This window comes from Schistocerca americana, chromosome 1 (genome assembly GCF_021461395.2).
Source record: "Schistocerca americana isolate TAMUIC-IGC-003095 chromosome 1, iqSchAmer2.1, whole genome shotgun sequence".
NCBI lineage: Eukaryota > Metazoa > Arthropoda > Insecta > Orthoptera > Acrididae > Schistocerca > Schistocerca americana.
In genome coordinates, this window is record NC_060119.1 from 422,011,731 (window position 1) to 422,034,008 (window position 22,278).

General features: G+C 42.5%; 1 protein-coding gene across 1 annotated transcript in view; it reads right to left on the reverse strand.

Annotated features, from left to right (window-relative positions):
* The window catches only part of LOC124556458 (synaptotagmin-14), a 579,934-nt gene that overhangs the window by 87,224 nt on the left and 470,432 nt on the right, over nucleotides 1–22,278 (reverse strand). The window contains exons 3-5 of the mRNA XM_047130444.1: nucleotides 19,070–19,183; nucleotides 3,171–3,235; nucleotides 2,910–3,023 (exon numbers count right to left, since the gene is read on the reverse strand). Of these exons, the coding sequence (XP_046986400.1) occupies nucleotides 2,910–3,023; nucleotides 3,171–3,235; nucleotides 19,070–19,183 (293 nt within the window). The remainder of the gene's footprint in view (nucleotides 1–2,909; nucleotides 3,024–3,170; nucleotides 3,236–19,069; nucleotides 19,184–22,278) is intronic.

Below are 22,278 nucleotides of genomic sequence, written 5' to 3' on the forward strand. Positions count from 1 at the left end.
TCAGTGGGGAATGACATCTGTTGAGCGGTTGTGAACTTGGATTGCTGTTTGGATTCCAATGGATAAAAGTATCACCACTGACGCTAACGAGAAACAAGTGTCAAAATGTGTGATCTCAAGTGACCCCAAAGAATCGTCAGTGGTTACAAGGCTGCTTGTCACGCTCTGGAAGGAAACCTAAGGAGCAAGGACAATCTGCGCCAAGGAAAATTGTCAGTACGGTATGAAATGCATTGTGGCATCTGCAAGGGAGAACGCCTTTTGCCATTTGACTGTAAAATATTTGCAGGCGTATGCAAGCACGTGGTTGTTCCAGGAGAGGAAATAGCTTTACTTTTCTGTGGACGCTACACAGAAACTCGGGAAAGGAGATGCACTCGTGATTTTGAAAGTGTAAGAGGTCTGGAGGAGAAAGTAGTCTTCATTTTCGTTGATGAAAAAGGTAATCTCTGACCTTGTCAAGCAAGACATGATGCTGAGGAAGTCAGGGACAAGGATGATGAACTGTGTGTTGTCCTTAGTGTAAGTTAATTTAAGTTAGATTAAGTAGTGCGTAAGCTTAGGGACCGATGACCTCAGCAGTTTGGCTCCATAAAACCTTACCACAAATTTCCAATTTTTATCAGTCGACAAGCCCTGTCACAAAACACGAGAAGATGAGAAAGAACATGCACTCTCTAGGTAACCAAATATTACACGACGCTGTGCATGCCGGGTATAAGCTCCGTTCCTTTTATGATCAGCTGCTTGGCCATTGGAATACGGAGACAGAACCTATTCTTCAGACTCTAGCGGACTGGCCGTCCCCAGTAGCAGTACCCAAGAGGGCAACACAAAACGACGAGAATAAGGGCGAAAACAGCCTTCAGTCGCCAGCAGGAAGTGTCAGGAGTATACGAGTCATTGACTGATTTCAGGAGATGCGTGGCGGGGGAAGCAGAGGAGCCAGCCTGCTCAGCGATTACCAGGAAGGGAACGGAAGGGCGGGACTAGCAGAAGCACAATAAATCTAAAGCTGAAAGCTTCCCCCAATGATGTTTCTTCTCATACTGCGCAACGACATGAATGAGGCGCTACACAGGGCGCGAATGGCGATGGCTTGTACAGGCTGTCATATAATTATGACAATAAATATATGCTCAACTGAAAGTCTTATTTTTTTCATAGTTCCACACAACTTCTTCCTGTTTTCTCGATTGATCTGTGTTCAGTGTTTCAAGGCCTATCCACTGTTCCAACTTATAACTAAATCTGAGGGGGGTGCGATGGGGAGGTTCCCTTGTAAGTGACTTCTTCCTGTTACATAACTTGAAACTTCGGCTTGCTGGTAAGAAATTTTCATCAAATGAGGAGTGATAGTTGGAGTAAACGAGTATTTTGTCGATTTTGACAAAACCTATTTTTCCGATGGAACGAAAATGCTGGAGGACAAAGTGTACATTCAAAAGAGACTATGTTGATATGGAAGGTGCGTTGTTTACGAAACAAGCATTTTTCTAAGTTTTTTTTGGCACAATTATCAAGCCAATCTCGTATAAACTGAAGGAGAAAAAATCGCCACACCAAGCAAGAGTTGTTCGACATAAACGAAAGCTGCCAGGCATTTTTCCTACATCTGAACGATGATGTCTATTCAGATTTCACGCCAGTCGCATAAGAGTGGCGCTATTGTTTGAAGTTAATCAAGAATGCCTTTAAGGCGACAAAGACGTCATCGTCGACACGCCGTTAGGATTGAACGAGTTCGTGTAGCAAGGCTACGAGAAGCTACATATTCCTTCTGCAGCACTGAAGAAAGCCTTGGCAGGAAAGTAACCACTGTACATGGTTGTTGGCAGCTGTTGTCACGAGAGTGTTTGGTCGCCAGAAGATCGGGCTCTGGACGTCCACATGACACTACCGAGAGAGAAGACCACCGTGTTCGGCGTGTGGCTCTGGCGCGTCGTACTACATCTGAAGCAGCACTTCGATCGGCAGTTGGCATCATAGTGACACAACGAACTGTTATAAATCGGTTACTTCAAGGACAGTTCCGAGACAGAAGCCATGCAACGTGCATTCTACTGACCCCAAACCACCACCATTTGCGACTTCAGTGGTGTCAAGCGAGAGCTCGTTGGTTGGCAGGATGGAGGTCTGTTAAGTTTTCTGATGAAAGCTGGAACTGCCTCAGTGCCAGTGATGGCCGTGTACTGGTTAGAAGGAGGCCAGTTGAGGGCCTGATCTGGGGTGCGATTTGGTATGACAGCAGGAACACTCTCGTGGTTATCCCACGCGCACCCTGACTGCAAATTTGTACGCCAATCGGGCGATTCGATCTGTCGTGCTGCCACTGACAAACAACATTCCAGGGGCTGGTTTTCAACAGGATAACACTCACCCACATACCCTGATGTAACCGAACATGCTCTAAAGAGTGTCGATGGCCTGCTAGATCGCCAGATCTGTCTCGAATCGATCACATATAGGACATTCCCGGATGACAACACCAACTTCATCCACAAACAACTTTAACCGTCCCTGTACTGACCGACCAAGTACAATATGCATGGAACTCCATCCCACGAATTGGCATCTGGCATCTGTACAACACAGTGCACGCACGTTTGCATGTCTGCATTCGACATTCTGGCGGTTACACCGATTATCGATGTACCAGGGTTTCAAATTTGCAATGATTTCTCTCGCGCTTATATTAACCTGTGGTCTTATAATTTTAATCACTTAAATATGTTACTCAGACAATTGTATTCCAGAAATTTTATTACTGTACATTAATTATCTTTTAGTGCTGCGATTTTTTTCCCGTCAGTGTATGTATGATTTAAACAGCACAGCGTTCGGCCTCGTTGCAACACTGTGTCTGGAGGAAGCTGCCAGCGTGGGCTGCTGCCCGGGAGGCGACTCACGTCTTGGTTGGCGGCGGGGTCCGGCTGCGGCTGCGGCAGGCGCCGGTAGCCGCCGTGGCGCGGGTCTCTGTGGCGCAGCTCCGCCGCGGCCGCCGCCGCCTCCTCCTCGGCGCTGGTGCTGCTGGAGGCGCTGCTGCTGACGCTGCCCGCCGGCGCGCCGCCCCCGCCGCTCCCGCCCCCGGCCGCGCCGCTGCCGCTGCCGCCGGCTCCCGCGCGGCCCTTCTCCGCCAGCGACGCGGGGTCTCCGGAAGGCCCCGCACATGCCACCATCGCGCCGCCTCCGCCGCCTCCACCGCTGCCGCCAACGCCGACGCTCGAGCAACCCGCTGCCCAAAACACACAAACACACATATACCTATAGCGCTGTCGATGCAATCTCTTCACTGGTACAATGTGCTGACGTCAAGGTCAGGGCGGTCCAAAAAGATGCATCCCATCACACAACTATATCTTCTACATAGATGTAGGTAGAAACTTTGGGTAAATTTGAGCTTGTGGCCGGAAACCAAAAGTTTACCTTGGCAGTGGTTGACAGGTGCCCTTCGCATGACTGCCAGCAGGAGTCTCCATGATCTAGTTACCTGGCTCGCTCGTTCGCTATTCATTGTGCGTCAGATGGACATGTCTACAACACAGCAATAAAAGCCATTTTACGTTCCCCTTTCCAACAGCTGCAATTCAGTGACAGCTGTGCGGCGTTAATGTCGCTGAGAGTGCGGCGCTGTACCTCCTACAGCATGCGAAACTGACGTCTTCCAATATACTTTACACTACCATCGTAAGTCTGGTTAGTGGTCACTGTATCCGATTACGACAGTCCTTTTTTACTTCTGATTTATTGGTAGTAAAAAAAATCACTAAGACGCCACGGTTGCCTCATATTTTAGAGCAGACCACCACTGGAAGTATTTCTCTAACAAAAATGTTTACCCTTTGTAGTTGATTCTTCCTGTGTGCACTGGTTATCAGTGTAACCGTATCTCAGTTACGCCACCATCTACGTGCGGAAAGTAAACAATGATCCTCATTACACTGAGGTGAAAGAAGTCATGGGATGACGATACGCACGTATATGGATGGCGGTAGTATCGCGCGCCGGCCGGAGTGGCCGAGCGGTTCTAGACGCTTCAGTCTGGAACCGCGCTGCTGCTACGGTCGCAGGTTCGAATCCTACCTCGGGCATGGATGTGTGTGGTGTCCTTAGGTTAGTTAGGTTTAAGTAGTTCTAAGTTCTAGGTGACTGATGACCTCCGATGTTAAGTCCCATAGTGCTCAGAGCCATGTGAACCATTTTTTGGTAGTATCGTGTACACAATGTATAAGAGGCCAGTGCATTATCACTCAAGTCATTCATGTCAAACTTTACCCGACGTTATTATGGACGCACGAGGGGAATTAACAGTCTTTGAACGCCAAATGCTAGTTAGAGCTAGACGCATGGGACATTCGTTCTGGAAATCGTTAGGAAATTCAATCTTCCGATATCCACACTGTCAAAAATTCTCATACCAGATTTCAGGCCGTACCTCTCATCACGGGCAGAGCAGTGGCCGACAGTCTTAACTTGAAGACCGAGAACAGCAGCGTTTGCGCAGAGTTGCCATGCTAACGACAAGCAACACTGTGTGAAATAATTGGAGAAATCTATGTGGGGCGTGCGACGAACGTATCCCTTAGGACAGTGCGGCGAAATTTGGCGTAATGGGCTATTGTGGCAGACGGCTGACGCGAGTGCATTTGCTAACAGCACGACATCGTCTGTGGCACCTCTCCCGGGCTCGTGAACATATCGGTTAAACCGTAGACGACTGGAAAACCCTGGCCTCGTCAGATGAGTCCTGACTTGAGCTAGTAAGAGCTGATGGTATGGTTCGAGTGTAGCGCAGATCCCACGAAGCCAAGGACCCATCTGGTCAATGAGACACTGTGCAAGCTGGTGGTGGCTCCATAATAGTATGGTCTGTCTCTACATTGAATGGACTGTTTCTTCTGATCCAACTGAACCGATCATTAGCTCGAAATGATTATGTTCGGCTGCCTGGAGACCAATTGCAGCCGTTCCTGGACATCCTCATTCTAAACAACGATGCGCCATGTCACCGGGTCACAACTGTTCGTGATTGGTTTGAAGAATATTCTGGACAGTTCGAGCGAATGATTTGGCCACTCAGGTCACCCAAAATCAATCGCATCGAACATTTATGGGACATAATCGAGATGTCAGTTCTTGCACAAATCATGCACTGACAATACTTTCGCAGCTATAGACGGCTATAATTCCCCAGGGGACTTGCAACGACTTGTTGAATCCACGGTACGTCAAGTTGCTGCACTACACCGGGCAAAATGAGGCCTCTCACGATATTAGGAGGTATCCCATGACCTTTGTGAGCTCAGTGTAAAAGCCAAATACCACCGCCGTCGTCTCACAGTGTGGTAGATTGTTTCAAAAAATGGTTCAAATGGCTCTGAACACTATGGAACTTAACTTCTAAGGTCATCAGTCCCCTAGAACTTAGAACTACTTAAACCTAACTAACCTAAGGACATCACACACATCCATGCCCGAGGCAGGATTCGAACCTGCGACCGTAGCGGCCGCGCGGTTCCAGACTGTAGCTCCTCGAACCGCTCGGCCACCGCGGCCGGAGAGTGATTCTTTCCGAGTAACAATAGGGATGAGGGAGTTCCTCCGTCAACGAAGTCAAACATTCTAGAGTGATTGTATCAACAAACTGGTCTCCCCTTTGGAGAAATATGTTCTTCGCCAGGATGACTATGTTGACACATAAATCCGTAGACATGAAAAATGAAGACGTAGATGTTAATTACGTTCGTTTTATTTAAAAAGCTTTAACCGCTTTCACATAAAAAATTCGGAGCCGTAGTTTTTCAGCACGAGCTCGTACATTTAGAATGGATGCCTGTTCTCCTAAAACAGTCACAAATTTACTGCCGAGACCAAAATTACAAGATTTGGGGCTTATGCAAGCTACGTGAGATCTGACTGCCTATCCAATGCATTTAAACTCCTCAGTTGCTGATTCAGTTATTCAGTTAATATTACACCAATGCTACAAGCAGCTTCCCAGGAGTCTGTTTTTAATGTAGTACTCTGCAGCAGTTACTAATATCTCTAACTGGTTTTTAAATCGCCAGCAACTTTTCAAAACACCTTCATACTTTGTTGAAAACGAGTATTCCTCCTGTGCTGTTCAGAAAGTAGCGCAAGACTTGAAGTTACATAAGAGGAAGTGCAACCATTGAAAGACGACGGATAGTCTCCACGCTTATCGGGCACGCAGCCATAATTGCCACTGGTAGGCAGGAGTGATATGGTTAAAATAGCATACAACGCATACGAATCGCACACAAGCATTCATCGCCAGTTCTAATCTATTTGTATCAAACTTTGACATGGAATTATTTGGGGATGAAATTTGTGAAGCTGAACATCTGACAGCATTATATGGAAGTGAAATGTAATAATGAGGAGAACACGCTGGTGCTGTACATATTCAGGAATGAAGAGTTCGTCACGATATCTAAATCATTTATGTATTATGCAAAATATCAGAGAGCCGCCTCGCGAGGGCGAAAAAGCTTTACAAATCCTTTTATTAACTCCTATAGAATATTTAACAAATAGAAAGATATTAAAAACAATGTTTGAAGCATGTAATCGAATTTTCCCCCTGCAGTCCACGTTCAGTTCGACTGCTTACGAATCTTGCATCCTTATTCTGAGCAATAACTTTCGAGAACCACATGAAAGTTCAGTAACGTTTAATAGACAGGCAGTGGGACGAAACCTCTTTAGCTTTATAATCAAGAACCTTTTACCGCCGCAAACTCCTGTGGAGCCGGAAAATATCAGTGGAGCCTTTCTGAAAGCGGGGACTATATTTAATGACCCCAATACGAAACTCGGTTGCGAACTTTAATGAGAATACGAAAGCTCGATACCACATACATCCGATTCCTCTCGTTCCTAAACACAAGAAACCCTTTGTTGTCGCGGACTAGGTGGAAGGTCAAGAGTCAGCTGCATAGGCGACTGGCCTGTCAGTGACAGGTCGGAAATTACACGACTGACTGGCGGTCGGCGTTCATTACATCTTGACAAAAGACTTTTATGCGGGACCGCATCAACCGACTCGAACATTGCGTCATTATCTGTCGGACGGACGTCTTCATCAAAGTGTGTACCACACGCGATGGGGATTATCGTGGTGAAGACGAGCAAAATATGTGAAACCATTCATTGCCAAAAAAAAAAAAAAAAAAAAAAAAGTTTTTTGAGAGGAAAGCGCATGAAGCATACAATATTTACGATGGTTTTACAGAGAAATCTCGGATCTGTTAGAGCCGTTACGTATGAGCAGTATTTAGAGACGAAGGCTACCTCAAGCTGCTGGTATGAAAGGCAGCTTAAAAAAAACTTAAGATCCTGGCCTGGAATCCACGGAATATTTGAAAAGGCATCACGAGGTCGCCAAAATAAACCACCAGAAGTTTGGAAAGTGGTATCAGTTAATGAAGTAGTATGTGGAGGGAGAAGTAACTATAGAATTTCCGTACCAGTTTTGCATTATATCAATTATTCCATTTTTTTATAAATTAATCGTAACTAATGATTAGACTCCAAGTGACAATTTAAAATATTGTGCTAGAAACATCATTTTCAAAACAGTCGTGAATGGGCGTTTGGAAACTGAAATCTGTCCTGATGGGTAATAATCCGCAATAAATATTTTATTTAGTAAATAACTGAAAATGTTTTGCTCCTTTATTTTTTCCTATGATTGTAAATATGTAAAACGAAAAACTGTTAAACTAACGAGCGTTAACAATTCTTCATTCCTTAATATTTATTACTATTACTGTTATTATCGGTGCCATTAATACCTAAAAGGAAAAAATGCTAAACTGTGGAGCCACGGATTATCATATAATTAGAAATAATTTCTCTATTTTTGGTCAAGTTCATAATATAATTTCTGAAAGTGATACAAGATTAGGTCACTAAGACGAGTAACTACGGTAGGTATATCCTCAAAGCGCAAGGAATACATTGTAGCAGTAGGAAGTGTGAGGACCAAAAGGAGACGATACCGCACATTACACTCATCCTTAAGACCCTGGCCTGGAATCCACGGAATATTTGAAAAGGCATCACGAGGTCGCCAAAATAAACCACCAGAAGTTTGGAAAGTGGTATCAGTCAATGAAAGACTATCCTCGATAGAACACATACAATCCTATTAGTATTGTACAGAACCTAAAAGATCAAAATCTACTGGAACTGCAGCTTCATAATGGATAAAACAATCGGTTGTAAGAGACCTGACATAATAGTGATCAACAAAGCTCAGCACGTCACTTTCACGACAGACACTGCTGTATCGTGTACCGATACCTGGTAGATTAGGTGAAAGCCATGTGGAAATAGAAATCTGTATACATCGTCTCTGTGGTAATATCAGATGCTGTCGCTGTCCCAAAACGGACAGTGAACAGCCTACAGGACATGCAATGCATACTTCGCTATGTTGGCAGCAGTGTAAGGAAGCTGTACTGAACACTTCCAGAATACTTCGTCGGTTTCTAGGAGAACGCGGTTAACTTACTGACAGTTTGTCGTTAAAACCATTACCATTATATCAATACCTTGTAAAAAAGAGTGAGCCAATAAATAATAATAATAATAATAATAATAATAATTGTTATTATTATTATTATTTATTGTCTCACTCTTTTTACAAGATACTGATATGATAACAGTTTGATAACATATTGACATTAAGATAATTATGTATAATACTTTCACATTATCATTTATGTACACGCTCTGTAATTAAATGAGTTGTTCGTCACATATTCACAACAGTAGCTACCACTGAAAAGAAAGCATTGGAAATTTGGCTACAAAATGAAAGAGACTATAATACTAATCAAATACAATAATTATTGAAACATATAGTATATTATAAAATTGTTAAATTTCAATTTTATTAATTAATGACTATTGAGAAACGCATCATTGGTATAGACGGTTCATGTAATTTGGACGTCTGTGCATTTTCGTTCATGAGATGAAAACAGTTTTTACAGGAACAGATATCACACAAAGGACTGATTATTTTGACGTTTGCTAAGTAGTCTTAACTTTATCCATCGAGATCTTGATGTAAGTATGTTTTCTTAACCAAAGATGATACTTCATTATATGCACAGGGCTTTAAAAAGAAAATCAAAACTATAATGATCCTTAATGCTTGCATTGAATGTCTTTGGAACAGTAAGAAGCAGATTTTGTATACATCAGGCCAACGATCACTTAGAGCTCGTTATGCTATGTTTACGTGTCAATGGGGATGAAATTCCACTGTTACAGAAGCTCTGCTCTTCACATGTAGCACATGTTATACATACTTCTGTGTGAAGTTTCGCTCCGAACATATCACGGATTACTTCTCTTTTTACGATGTATCGAGTGAAATTAAAAGTACACCATTTCTTTAAGAAACACTTGGTTTAGTATCTTTCTGTCTGTAATGACGTGGTTATTGCAGATGGGACATTAACCCTAGTTCTCTTTGTGCCTTTTGCTTCAGTATCGCAGTGGAGGAAAAAATGACACAAATAATAACTGCTCAGCTAAAAGTTCGTCTTTTTGTGAAAAAATTGAGGTGTTCTTGGTTACGTTTGGCACCACTAAATACAGGAAGTCGTAATATTCTGAGATTAGCTAGGATTAGATCCATAGTTTGCTGCTTCCATTCATGAAGATAACCAGGAGAGCTACGGGCTTTCTTTATTGAACACTGTTCGTACTCAGTGTTGGTCTCGCCTCACATTGTATAAGCCAACAATATGGTATCAAGGCGAGATGGCCTATATGACAGCTTTATAAGACCAAAAACGTTCTGTCACATGTAACGCTGGCTGCCACAACTGATTCCTAGACTTGCGCCATTGAGTGGTTCGATTTCGGGTTCCACTGAATAGGTCAGGTGTCCACTACACACAGGAGGTGGCTGCACGGGTAGCAGGGCATGTGTGGCGTGGACTGGGCAGCTTTTTAGGTTAGAGGTTCTCGGGAAAACACCAAAAGGGCTTTACTCTCGAAGGGTGCAGGCCGAACACAGGAATAACGTACGAGCACCAAGCGTTAATAGAAAGCATTGATCCTCAAATCATTACAGGCACTAAAAGCTGGCTAAGGCCGGAGACAAGCTCAGCCGAAATTTTTTCGAAAAACCTAACGGTGTTCCGAAAGGATAGGCTAAACACAATTGGCGCTGGCGTGTTTGTTGCTGTTAGAAATAGTTTATCAAGGTCGCGAAATTGAAATAGATAGTTCCCGTGAGTTAGTATATGGGCAGAGGTCACTTTTGGCAACCGGAATAAAATAATAATTGGATAATTTTACCGACCTCCCAATTCAGATGATACAACTGCCGAAAAATTCAAAGAAAACTTGAGTTCAATTTCAAACACGTTCCCGACTCATACAATTATAGTTGGTGGTGACTTTAATTTACCGTCGATATGTTGGCGAAAACATGTTCAAATCCGGAGGTACGCATAAAACATCATTCGAAATTGTGCTAAAAGGATTCTCTGAAAATTATTTCGAGCAGTTAGTTCATGGGCCCAAGCGAATAGTAAATGGTTGCGAAAACACACTTGCCTTCTTAGCAAAAAATAATCCTGAGCTAGTAATAAGCGTCAAAACGGATACAGGGATTAGTGAACACAGGGTTGTCATAGCGAGATTGAATATTGTAAACCCCAAACCCTCCAAAAACAAATGAAAAATATACCTATTCCAAAAAGTAGACAAAAGTTCACCTGACACCTTTCTGAGAGACAATCTCCACTCCTTCCAAATTAACAATGTAACTGTAGACCTGATATGGTCTGAATTCAAAGAAATAGTATCGGCAGCAATTGGGAGATTTATACCACATAAATCAACAAACGACGGAGCTCACCCTCCTTGGTACACAAAAGGGTCAAAACAGTGTTGCAGAAACAACGAAAAAACATGCCAAATTTAAACGGAACTCAAAATCTCCAAGATTGGCGATCTTTTACAAAAGCTCAAAATTTAGCACAGACTTGAATGCGAGATGCTTATAACAGTTTCCTCAACGAATCTTTGCCTCGAAACCTGGCAGAAAAGCTAAAGAGATCTGGTCGTTTGTGAAGTATGCTAGCAACAAGACACAATCAATGCCTTCTCTGCGCGATAGCAATGGAGATACTACCGAAGACAGCGTTGCCAAAGCAGAGTTACTAAACACAGCCTTCGGAAATTCTTTCGCCAAAGAAGACGAAGTAAATATTTCAGAATTCGATTCTAGAACAGCTGCCAACTTGAGTAACATATAAGTAGATATCCTCGGAATAGTGAAGCAACTTAAGTCACTTAACAAAAGTAAGTCTTCCCGTCCAGAGCGTATATTAATTAGGTTCCTTTCAGTACGCTGATACAATATCTCCGTACTTAACAATCATATATAACCGTTCGCTCGACGAAAGATCCCTGCCCAAACACTGGAAAGTTGCACAGGTCACACCAATATTCAAGGCCCATATCATTAACGTTGATAAGCAGCAGGATTTTGGAACATAAATTGTGTTCGAACATTATGAATTACTTCTAAGACAACGGTCTACTGATACAGAGTCAACACGGATTTAGAAAGCATCGTTCTTGGTGAACACAATTAGTTCTTTACTCACATGAAGTGTTAAGCCCTATTGACAGGGGATTTCAAATTGATTCCGTATTTCCAGATTTCCAGACGGCTTTTGACACTGTACCACACAAGCGGCTTATAGTGAAATTCCACGCTTATGGAATATCGTCTAAGTTATGTGACTGGATTCGTGATTTCCTGTCAGAGAGGTCACAGATCGTAGTAACTGACGGAAACTGATCGAGTAAAACAGATGTGATTTCTAGCGTTCCCCAAGGTAGTGTTATAAGCCCTTTGTTGTTCCTTGTCTACGAGGGTCATTCAATAATTAAAGAGACAAATTACTCTGGAGAAAAAAGCGTTTATTTTTACAGAACAATTCTTTTTCTACTTTTCGACATAATCCCCTTGAACATTTATGCAGTTGTTCCAACGGGCTACAAGCTTTTTTATTTCGGCTGTAAAGAAATCTTTATCTTAATGTTTGAACCAATTTCCCCCAAAATTTTTCACGTCCTCGTTATCCTGGAACCTCTTCCCACGTAATGCCTCCTTCGTGCACTAAACAAATGGAAATCACTAGGTGCTAAATCAGGACTGTAAGGGGGATGGGGCAGTACTTCCCAGCCAATTTTGTCGATGGTTTCACGGGTTGGTTGAGAAATATGAGGACGGACGTTGTCTTGCTGGAGAATCACATCTCTCTTTCTCTCTCTCTCATGGCTGGCCTCACCTTGTTTAAAAGCAAATCCAAGTAGTATTGACTGTAAATTGTACGCTGTTCTTCGAGATAATTACAAAAAACTGGACCTTCAGCATCCCAAAACACCGTGAACATGACTTTTCTTGCTGATGCTTGGGTTTTGAATTTTTTCTTGAGAGGTGAGTTGGTGTGCTTCCACTCCACGCTTTGTCTTTTTAATTCTGGTTTATAATAGTGGACCCAAATTCCATCACAAGTTAAAATTTTGTCGAGGAAGTGCTCATCTTCTCTTTCATAACGTTCCTTTAGCTCTGTGCACACTCTCAACCTTGTTTCCTTGGGTAGCCGCGTCAACTTCTTTGGGACCCAAGTTGCACATGTGTTGCTGTACTTCAGCTTGTTACAGATATTGTTGTGAACTGTACCAGTACTAACTTGAACCTCATCAACTATTATTTGCACAGTCACACGGCCGTCGACACGAATAATGTCACCAATTCGACTTTCAAGTGAGGGTGTTGAAACTGCAACTGGTCGGCCAGAACGGTGTGCGTCAGTCACCATTTTTGAACTGCTCTACCCACTTGCAAAAATTTTCAAGATTCATACAACCTTCACCATAAACTTAAGAGATTCTACTGTACGTATTCACTGCTTTCTCGCCTTCAGCAAGTAAAAAACGAGTAACAGAACGTCGTTCAACTAATGTGGACGTTTCAAGCGGACTCGCCATCTCGAAAAGCATTTTTGAGGTTATAAATAAAACAATGTTGACACATCAGCCGATCAGCGCTCATCCTAGTGATACCAACTTAAAGCTACAAGAGAACCAAACTTACCCTACAAACAGTTTTCCCCCCAGATCAATTTGGCTCTTTAATTATTGAATGACCCTTGTATATGAACAATTTAGGAGACAATCTGAGCAGTCGTCTCAGGTTTTTTGCAGATGATGCTATCGTTTATCGTCTAGAAAAAGTTATCACGAGGTTAAAATAAACTGCAAAACTATTTAGAAATGATATCTGTATGGTGCAAAAATTGGCCTAAATAATGAAAAGTGTGAGGTCATCCACATGAGTGCTAAAAGGAATCCGTTAAACTTCGGTTACGCGATAAATCAGACAAATCTAAAGGCCCTAAATTCAACTAAATATCTGGGAATTACAATTATGAACAAATTAAATTGGAAGGAACATATAGAAAATGTTGTGGGGAAGGCTACCCAAAGACTGCGTTTTTTTTTTTTTCAGGACACTTAGAAAATGTAACGCATCTACTAATGAGAGTGCCTACACTATGCTTGCCCGTCCTCTTCTAGAATACTGCTGTGCGATGTGGGATTCTTACCAAATATGACTGACAGAGTACACCGAGAAAAGTTCAAAGAAGGGCAGCACGTTTTCTATTATCGCGAAATAGAGGAGAGAGTGTAACTGAAATGATTCAGGATTTGGGGTGGACATCATCAAAAAACAGGCGTTTTTCGTTGCGGAAGAATTTTCTCTCGAAATTTCAATCACCAATTTTCTTCTCCGAATGCGAAAATACTTTGTTGAAGCCGAACTACAGTGTGAGAAACGATCATCATACTAAAATAAGGGAAATCCGAGCTCACACGGATAGATATAGGTGTTCGTTTTTTCTGCATGCTGTGCGAGGTTGGAATAATAGAGAATTATTGTGAAGGTGGTTCTATGAACCCTCCGCCAGACACTTAAATGTGATTTGCAGAGTATCCATGTAGGTAGATCGCGCATTTATTTGGCTCAGTCTGCTGCGTGGAGTATAAATAACTGCAACAGTGAGCAAATAAGAAGGCGGGTGCGTGATGTGTTCTACAGACAGACCCAGGAGGAACAGTCAGTATTCAAGGACATGACATGAACAATCACTCGAAGCAAAAAGTGCGAGTATGCACGGGCTCGAAAATATATGCTTTAGAAGCTATGAGCACCCCTTAATCTGCGGTCTATGAATCAAATCACTTGTACTGCAGTCTCTTTGCGTTCCATATTTTGAGAGGTTGTAGTATGGACCAAAACAAACTAAAAAAAGTATGCAGGAAAGATGGCCTCTAAAGCGAATACTTTAAGAACTAAGAGCACTTGTTCAGTGGAAGGGATGTGTTTCATAGTAGCGAAGCTGAGCAAGTGTTCATAGCTTTTAACACGTTCACTTTAAGGTCCATGTTTACGGGACATTTCTTTGTGTTCTGGTTCATACTGCTACCTCTCAAAACATGTAAAGCAAACAGCTTGCAGTAGAAGAGATCTGTTTCACAGTACCGAAGATGAAGGGGTGCTCATAGCTCCTAAAATACGTAGTTTAGAGCGCATCTTTGCAAGACTCTTTTGCTTCCAATGATGGTTCCTCTCATATCTCTGAATATTTGCCTTCCTGTGTACATGGAGGGACAGAGCATACTCTACGGTGTCGCCACTGGGATGTCTCTCTGTGTCTGTCTCACGCCACACCCTTCCAGCCGTTGCCTATCATAGTAACTGGCGACGCTAGATTAGTGCCACATTGGACAACTGTTTATGCTTGTGACTCTCGCTGGATAAATTTACATGTTCGGTAAACTATCGCTGTCGCTTCATAAGCTAATAATTGCCATTTTTTCTTCATGCCTCACATAAAGCACACTACAGTGACTGAGTACCTTCAGCATTCAGAAACTAAAATGAAAATGAAAGCTAAATGTCTTACGTGCACCACGAAGCGAAAGCTACAGACAGACGTGGCAGAATGACATCATAGGCTGGAGGGCCACATGGTACAACGCTCCTTGCCTCTGCGCATCACCCCACCACCCCCCTTCTTAACACGCACATCACTTGGTTCATTTCACCCTGTAAAAGTCAGCTACATGATGTCCAGACGCCATGAAGTCGAACGACATCATAAAGCCCAAAACATTGGCCAGGGGCGAGTAGGACTCCTGCGCGAGGGCACCGTACGAACTTAATTGTTTATTCAGACAGTTCGTCCTTTTCTGGAATCGAGGACTTCGACGATTTTTGACTGACATTAATACTTCAAGATATCGGTCCCAGGGATTCCAAGTCTTTTGAGAACATTTTAAGTTTGATGTCGGATAAACGTCTGATATAATGACAGATTAATAATTTTCGTTTCTTTCCCTTCACTTGCACTGTGAAACGTTACTTCTTTCCAAATTTCGTGATTCTATGCCAAGCGAAAGTTCCCTATAGATCTGTAATGAGTGACTTTGCGCGTATCAAAATATGTGGCATACGTGACCGTATCTTTTGACTGCTTTGACTTAGATGCTACTGTTTATCGTACTGCCAAGGGACGATAGGCCTTACTATGTGACACAAATTTCAACTTGATACGCCTACCCTTTCCTGAGAAAAAGTCGTCTGAGCGCACGGACGTACAGAAAGACAGTCGGATAACAAACGACAAAAAAAGGTTTTTCGACTGGCATAATTAAAAATTAACAATTTCGTATTTGTTCCTTTATCTGTACCGTGAAACATTACTTCTTGCCAAATAACTTGATTCTAGGCCAACGGGAAGTACCGTATGGGTTTTGATAAGTGAGCTTGCTGGGATCAAAATATGTGACGTAAATGACCGTAACTTGTGGTTTCATTGACTTAGATGTTTACATTTATTACATCGTCAAGTGACTATAGACCTTAGTATGTGGCACATATTTTAGTTTAATATGTCCACCTGTTCCTGAGAGAAAGGGGCCTTAACAAATGGACGACGGATAGGCAGCCTGATAACAAACGACAATTTTCTTCTTGAGATATAATTACAGATCCACAATTTTCGGATTTTTTTTCCCATTAGGAATAGTGTTAAACCTTGCTTCTTAGCAGATTTCATGACTCTAGGTCAACGGGCAGTATCCTGCAGGTTTTGATGACTGAGTTTTGAGAGTATCAAAACACGTGACACAATTGGTCGTATCTTTTGATTGACTTAGATGCTTCACATTTTACATCGCCAAGGGACCGTAGACCTCAATATATGACATGAATTTCATCTTAATACGTCTCCCTATCTGTGGGAAAAAGGGTTTTGAACAGTCGGCAGACAGACAGACAAGCAGACGGAAAACAAAGTGATCCTATAAGGGTTCCGGTTTTACCTATTGTGGTATGGAATCCTAAAAAGCCGTATGTAGCATTGGCTACGAGACTAGGCGATCTATCAGACTGTTTGCTTTGTGCGGTACGCACGCTAAACTCCGCGTGAGCGTACTTAGTACGGTTGTAGGTAAAATACCAATATATCGACATTTTTCCAAAAAATATCGATATACAACTGCGATAAATTTTTCACCGATATATCGATGTCAAAAGGCAATATAGAGAGCCGATAGTTTTATTTTATATATATTTTTTCGAAATTTTCTGTAAATATTTGAAACTGTTCTTTTGAAATTGTAGTGTAAAATCGTTTTACTTTCATTATATGAAGGGATGTTACTACTTTTTGAGCTTTCATCACGTCCAGCAAGTCTAGATGGCACAAAGAAGTAGCACTGGGTAGTGGAGGAGTTAATGGAATAACAAGATTTCCGCTGTGAAGAAATACGAGGGGCGTTTGGAAAGTCCGTGCAAAGTCCGAGAGATAGCACCACCGGCGCGTATCGAGGTCATGTTTAGTTAGTAGCATGTTTGGAAAGAACGCACACCAAGTTTCAGCCATATTGGTCTATTTCTTTGTGTTTAGCATTCGTGTGAATCAAGGAAGTCGAGCGATTGTCAGAAAATGAACGAAAAAGAATTTCGTGTGGTGATTAAACATTACTTTATGAAAGGCAAAACGCCTCAGGAGACTAAAGAGAAGCTTGATAAACATTAGGGTGACTCTGCACCTTCGATTAGAACAGTTTATAAGTGGTTTCAAAATTTTCGGAGTGTCCATATGGACACAAGTGATGCTGACGTTCTGGACGCCCTGTGGAGGTCACGACTCCAGAAATCATTGATAAAATCCATGATATGGTGATGGATAACAGAAGAGTTAAGGTGTGTGACATTGCTAGTCCTCTGGGCATCTCCAATGAACGTGTACATAAAATTTTGCTTAAACATTTGGACATGAGAAAGCTATCGGGAAGACAGATTCCATGATTACCCATGCTTGACCAGAAACGGATTCGTGTGAAGTGTTGTAAGGATGGTTTGCAGTTGTTCAGGAAGAGTCTACAAGACTTTAAGCATAGTTTCGTCACTGCGGATGAAACATGGATACATTACTATACTCCTGAGACCAAACAACAATCTAAACAATGGGTTACCAAGGGAGAATCTGTACCAAAAAAGGCGAAGGCCATTCCTTCGGTAGGAAAGGTTATGGCAACCGTCTTTTGGGATTCGCGAAGGATAATCCGCATCGACTATCTGTAAAATGGTAAAACTATTACAGGTGCATATTATTCATCGTTATTGGACCGTTTGAAAACCGGGCTGCAAGAAAAACGCCGACGACTGGACCGCAAAAAAGTCCTTTTCCATCACGACAACGCACCAGCACACACCTCAGCAGTTGTGGTCGCAAAATTAATGAAAATAGGATTCTAACTCGTTTCACATCCCCCTTATTCTCCAGATTTGGCTCCCTCTGACTACTATTTGTTCCCCAATTTGAAGAAATGGCTGGTGGGACAATGATTTTATTCAAACGAGGAGATGATTACAGGAACTGATAGCTATATTGCAGACTTGGACAATTCCTATTATTCGGAAGGGATCAACAAATTAGAACAGAGTTGGATGAAGTGTATAAGTCTAAAATGAGACTATGTCGAAAAATAAAAAAGGCTTACACCAAACACAAAAGTAGTTTGTATTTTTGCACGGACTTTTCAAACGCCCCTAGTAGCACACCAGTTGCTATTTCTTCACATCGGCATCGTTCAGAAACAGTTGTCGGAACTGATGAACAAAAATCTAAATGACAAGATTGGTATTTTCGGTGGTCGGAGACATGTGAGGGCAAATGTTGACGTAAACTGCGCTCGGCGCTACCAACAGAGATTGCAACGTTCTTCACCACGCAATTTTGATATTACGACTGCTAGTTCGCTGGCGTTTGCAGAAATGGAAAGCAGGGAAGTCGACATGAAGTGTTCGAGACAAATCCGATACGCGATGAAACCGAACGACGGACCCATTGGACACCTTTTATTACGTCACTAACATACAGTCACCATTGAAACTTCCTGGCAGATTAAAACTGTGTGCCGGACCGAGACTCGAACTCGGGACCTTTGCCTTTCGTGGGCAAGTGCTCTACCATCTGAGCTACCCAAGCACGACTCACGCCCCGTCCTCACAGCTTTACTTCCGGCAGCTCCACGTCTCCTACCTTCCAAACTTCACAGAAACTCTCCTGCGAAACTGTTAGCAATGTGGTTATCGCCAAGCGTGAACGTGCATCGTTTTCCTTTCAGTTCTTGCTCTAACGGAGATATGCAGGCTGCTAGCTTGTTAATGTATAAATATGTAATAACAAATCAATACTTACACATCTCTCAGACTGGAAGTTTATTTACAACGTACAGCCGATATTTCTTTTGGCCGGTACGTCGATATTTTTTCCCTCGATATATCGATATAATGTTAATATTTTCAGATATATTGAGGGCCGATAATGGCATTTCTTTAAATATCGATATGTTGTATTTATTTTTGAAAATATCGGCAGTGCTAGTAGGTAGGTCCGCAGCAGGAGGTGGGAGTGGGTGTACTCACGTGAGGAGGCGCCGTGCACGACGGAGTGGAGGCTGGCGGAGCGCTGCAGCCGCCGCAGCACGTCCTCCTCGCTGTCCGAGCTCGACTCCGGCTCCTCGTACGAGTACGCCTTCCCTGCAAAGCACAGAAACACGCACCAGCACTCTAAGTTCGCCGGACAAAATGTTAGACTCCCTTCCAAAGAGCGCACTGGTCGCTTTGGAGCGCCATATTAATGACTTACCATTCTATATTCACGAAGATGCAAAGCTGCTACTTTTTGCTGATGATACAAGTATAGCTATCACACCCAACAGACAAGAATTAACTGTTGAAATTGTAAACGATGTTTTTCAGAAAATCATTAAGTGGTTCTCTGCAAATGGGCTCTCATTAAACTTTGACAAAACACTGTATATACAGTTCCACACAGTAAATGGAATGACCCCATTAATAAATATAGACTTCGATCAGAAATCGGTATCTAAGGTAGAATATTCAAAATTTCTAGGTGTATACATTGATGAGGGGTTGAACTGGAAAAAACACACTGAGGATCTGCTGAAACGTTTGAGTTCAGCTACTTATGCTATTAGGGTCATTGCAAATTTTGGCGATATACATCTGAGTAAATAGCTCACCACTCCAATTTTCATTCTCTGCTTTCTTATGGCATCATATTCTGGGGTAACTCATCACTGAGTAAAAGAGTGATCATTGCACAAAATCATGTAATCAAAATAATTGCTGGAGTTCATCCAAGATCATCCTGCAGACACTTATATGAAGAGCTAGGGATCTTCACTGTAGCCTCACAATACATGTATGTATTCACTGATGAAATTTGTTATTAACAATCCGAACGAATTCAAAAGCAATAGCAGTGTACACGGCTACGACAATAGGAGAAAGGATGATCTTCACTGCTCAAGGTTAAATCTAACTTTGGCTCAGAAGGGGGTAAATTATGCTGCCGCAAAAGTCTTTGGTTACTTACCTAATAGCATCAAAAGTCTGACAGATAGGCATATAGCATTTAAAAGGAAATTAAAAGAATTTATGAATGGCAACTCCTTCTACTCATTAGCTGAATTTTTGGATATAGTAAGTGGGTAATTTCTCCACCTCGCAACAAAAAAATTAAAAATATTAATTGTCATGTAATATTTTGTGTAATGTAATATCTTGCATAGACACCTTTTATTAACCTGACACGTTCCACATCATTACGAAGTGTCGTTTTCATGATCTATGGAACAAGTACTAATCTAATCTAATCACAGATCGTGTAGAACTGGTACTACCACGCGATCACGTGACCCACCACCGACGGCGTAAGTCGCGGCAGTGAAGTGCTTTGTACACCATCCGATTTAATGTGCGTGCAAACCAGTAATTGGACATTAATATGGGGTGAGTCTGTATACAGAAAAATTTAAGTTAATGCGGATGAGAAGGAGAAACAAACCCGTAATGTTCGGGTACAGCATTAGTAGTGTCCTGCTTGACACATCACGTCGTTTTAATATCTGTGCGTAACGCATCAAAGCGATATTAAATGGAATGAGCATGTGAGCATAGTGGTAGGAAAGGCAAATGATCGACTACAGTTTATCGGGTTAATTCTAGAAAAGTGTGCTTCATTTGTAAAGGAGACCGCATATAGGACGCTAATGCGACCTGTTCTTGAGTATTGCTCGAGTATTTGGGTACCGTACCAGGTTGGATTAAAGGAAGACATCGCAGAAATTGAGAGACACGTTGCTAGATTTGTTACAGGTAGGTTCGAACAACGCGCAGGTATTACGCAGATGCTTCAGGAACTCAAATCGGAATCCCTGGAGGGAAGGCGACGTTCTTTCCGAAGAACACTATCGAGAAAATTCCGAGAACCGCCACTTGAACTGATTGCTGAACCGTTCTGTTGTCTCCAGCCTACGTTGCGCGTAGGGACCACGAAGATAAGATACGAGAAGTTAGGTCTCATTCGGAGGCATGTAGATAGTCGTTTTCCCTCGTTCTATTTACGAGTGGAATAGGAAAGGAAATGGCTAGTAGTGGTACTGGTTACCTTCCGCCACACGCCGTGAAGTGGTTCGCGGAGTATACAGGGTGGTCCATTGATCGTGACCGGGCCAAATATCTCACGAATTAAGCATCAAACGAAAAAACTACAAGGCTTGAAGGGGGAAACCAGATGGCGCTATGGGTGGCCCGCTAGATGGCGCCGCCGTAGGTCAAACGGATATCAACTGCGTTTTTTTTTCAAATAGGAACCCCCATGTTTTATTACATATTCGTGTAGTACGTAAAGAAATATGAATGTTTTAGTTGGACCACTTTTTTCGCTTTGTGATAGATGGCGCTGTAATAGTCACAAACATACGGCCTACAGTTTTAGACGAACAGTTGGTAACAGGTAGGTTTTTTTAAATTAAAATACAGAACGTAGATACGTTTGAACATTTTATTTCGGTTGTTCCAATGTAATACATATACCTTTGTGAACTTATCATTTCTGAGAAGGCGCATGCTGTTACAGCGTGATTACCCGTAAATACCACATTAATGCAATAAATGCTCGAAATGACGTCCGTCAACCTCAATGCATTTGGCAATACGTGTACCGACATTCCTCGCAACAGCGACTAGTTCGCCTTCCGTAATGTTCGCATATGCATTGACAAAGCGCTGACGCATGTTGTCAGGCGTTGTCGGTGGACCACGATAGCAAATATCCTTCAATTTTCCCCACAGAAAGAAATCCGGGGGCGTCAGATCCGGGAACGTGCGGGTAATGGTATGGTGCTTCGACGACCAATCCACCTGTCATGAAATACGCTATTCAATACCGCTTCAACCGCACGCGAGCTATGTGCCAGACATCCATCATGTTGGAAGTACATCGCCATTCTGTCATGCAGTGAAACATCTTGTAGTAACATCGGTAGAACATTACGTAGGAAATCAGCATACATTGCAACATTTAGATTGCCATCGATAAAATCTGGGCCAATTATCCTTCCTCCCATAATGCCGCAATATACATTAACCGGCCAAGGTCGCTGATGTTCCACTTGTCGCAGCCATCGCGGATTTTACGTTGCCCAATAGTGCATATTGTGCCGGTTTACGTTACCGCTGTTGGTGAATGACGCTTCATCGCTAACTAGCACGCGTGCAAAAAATCTGTCATCGTCCCGTAATTTCTCTTGTGGCCAGTGGCAAAA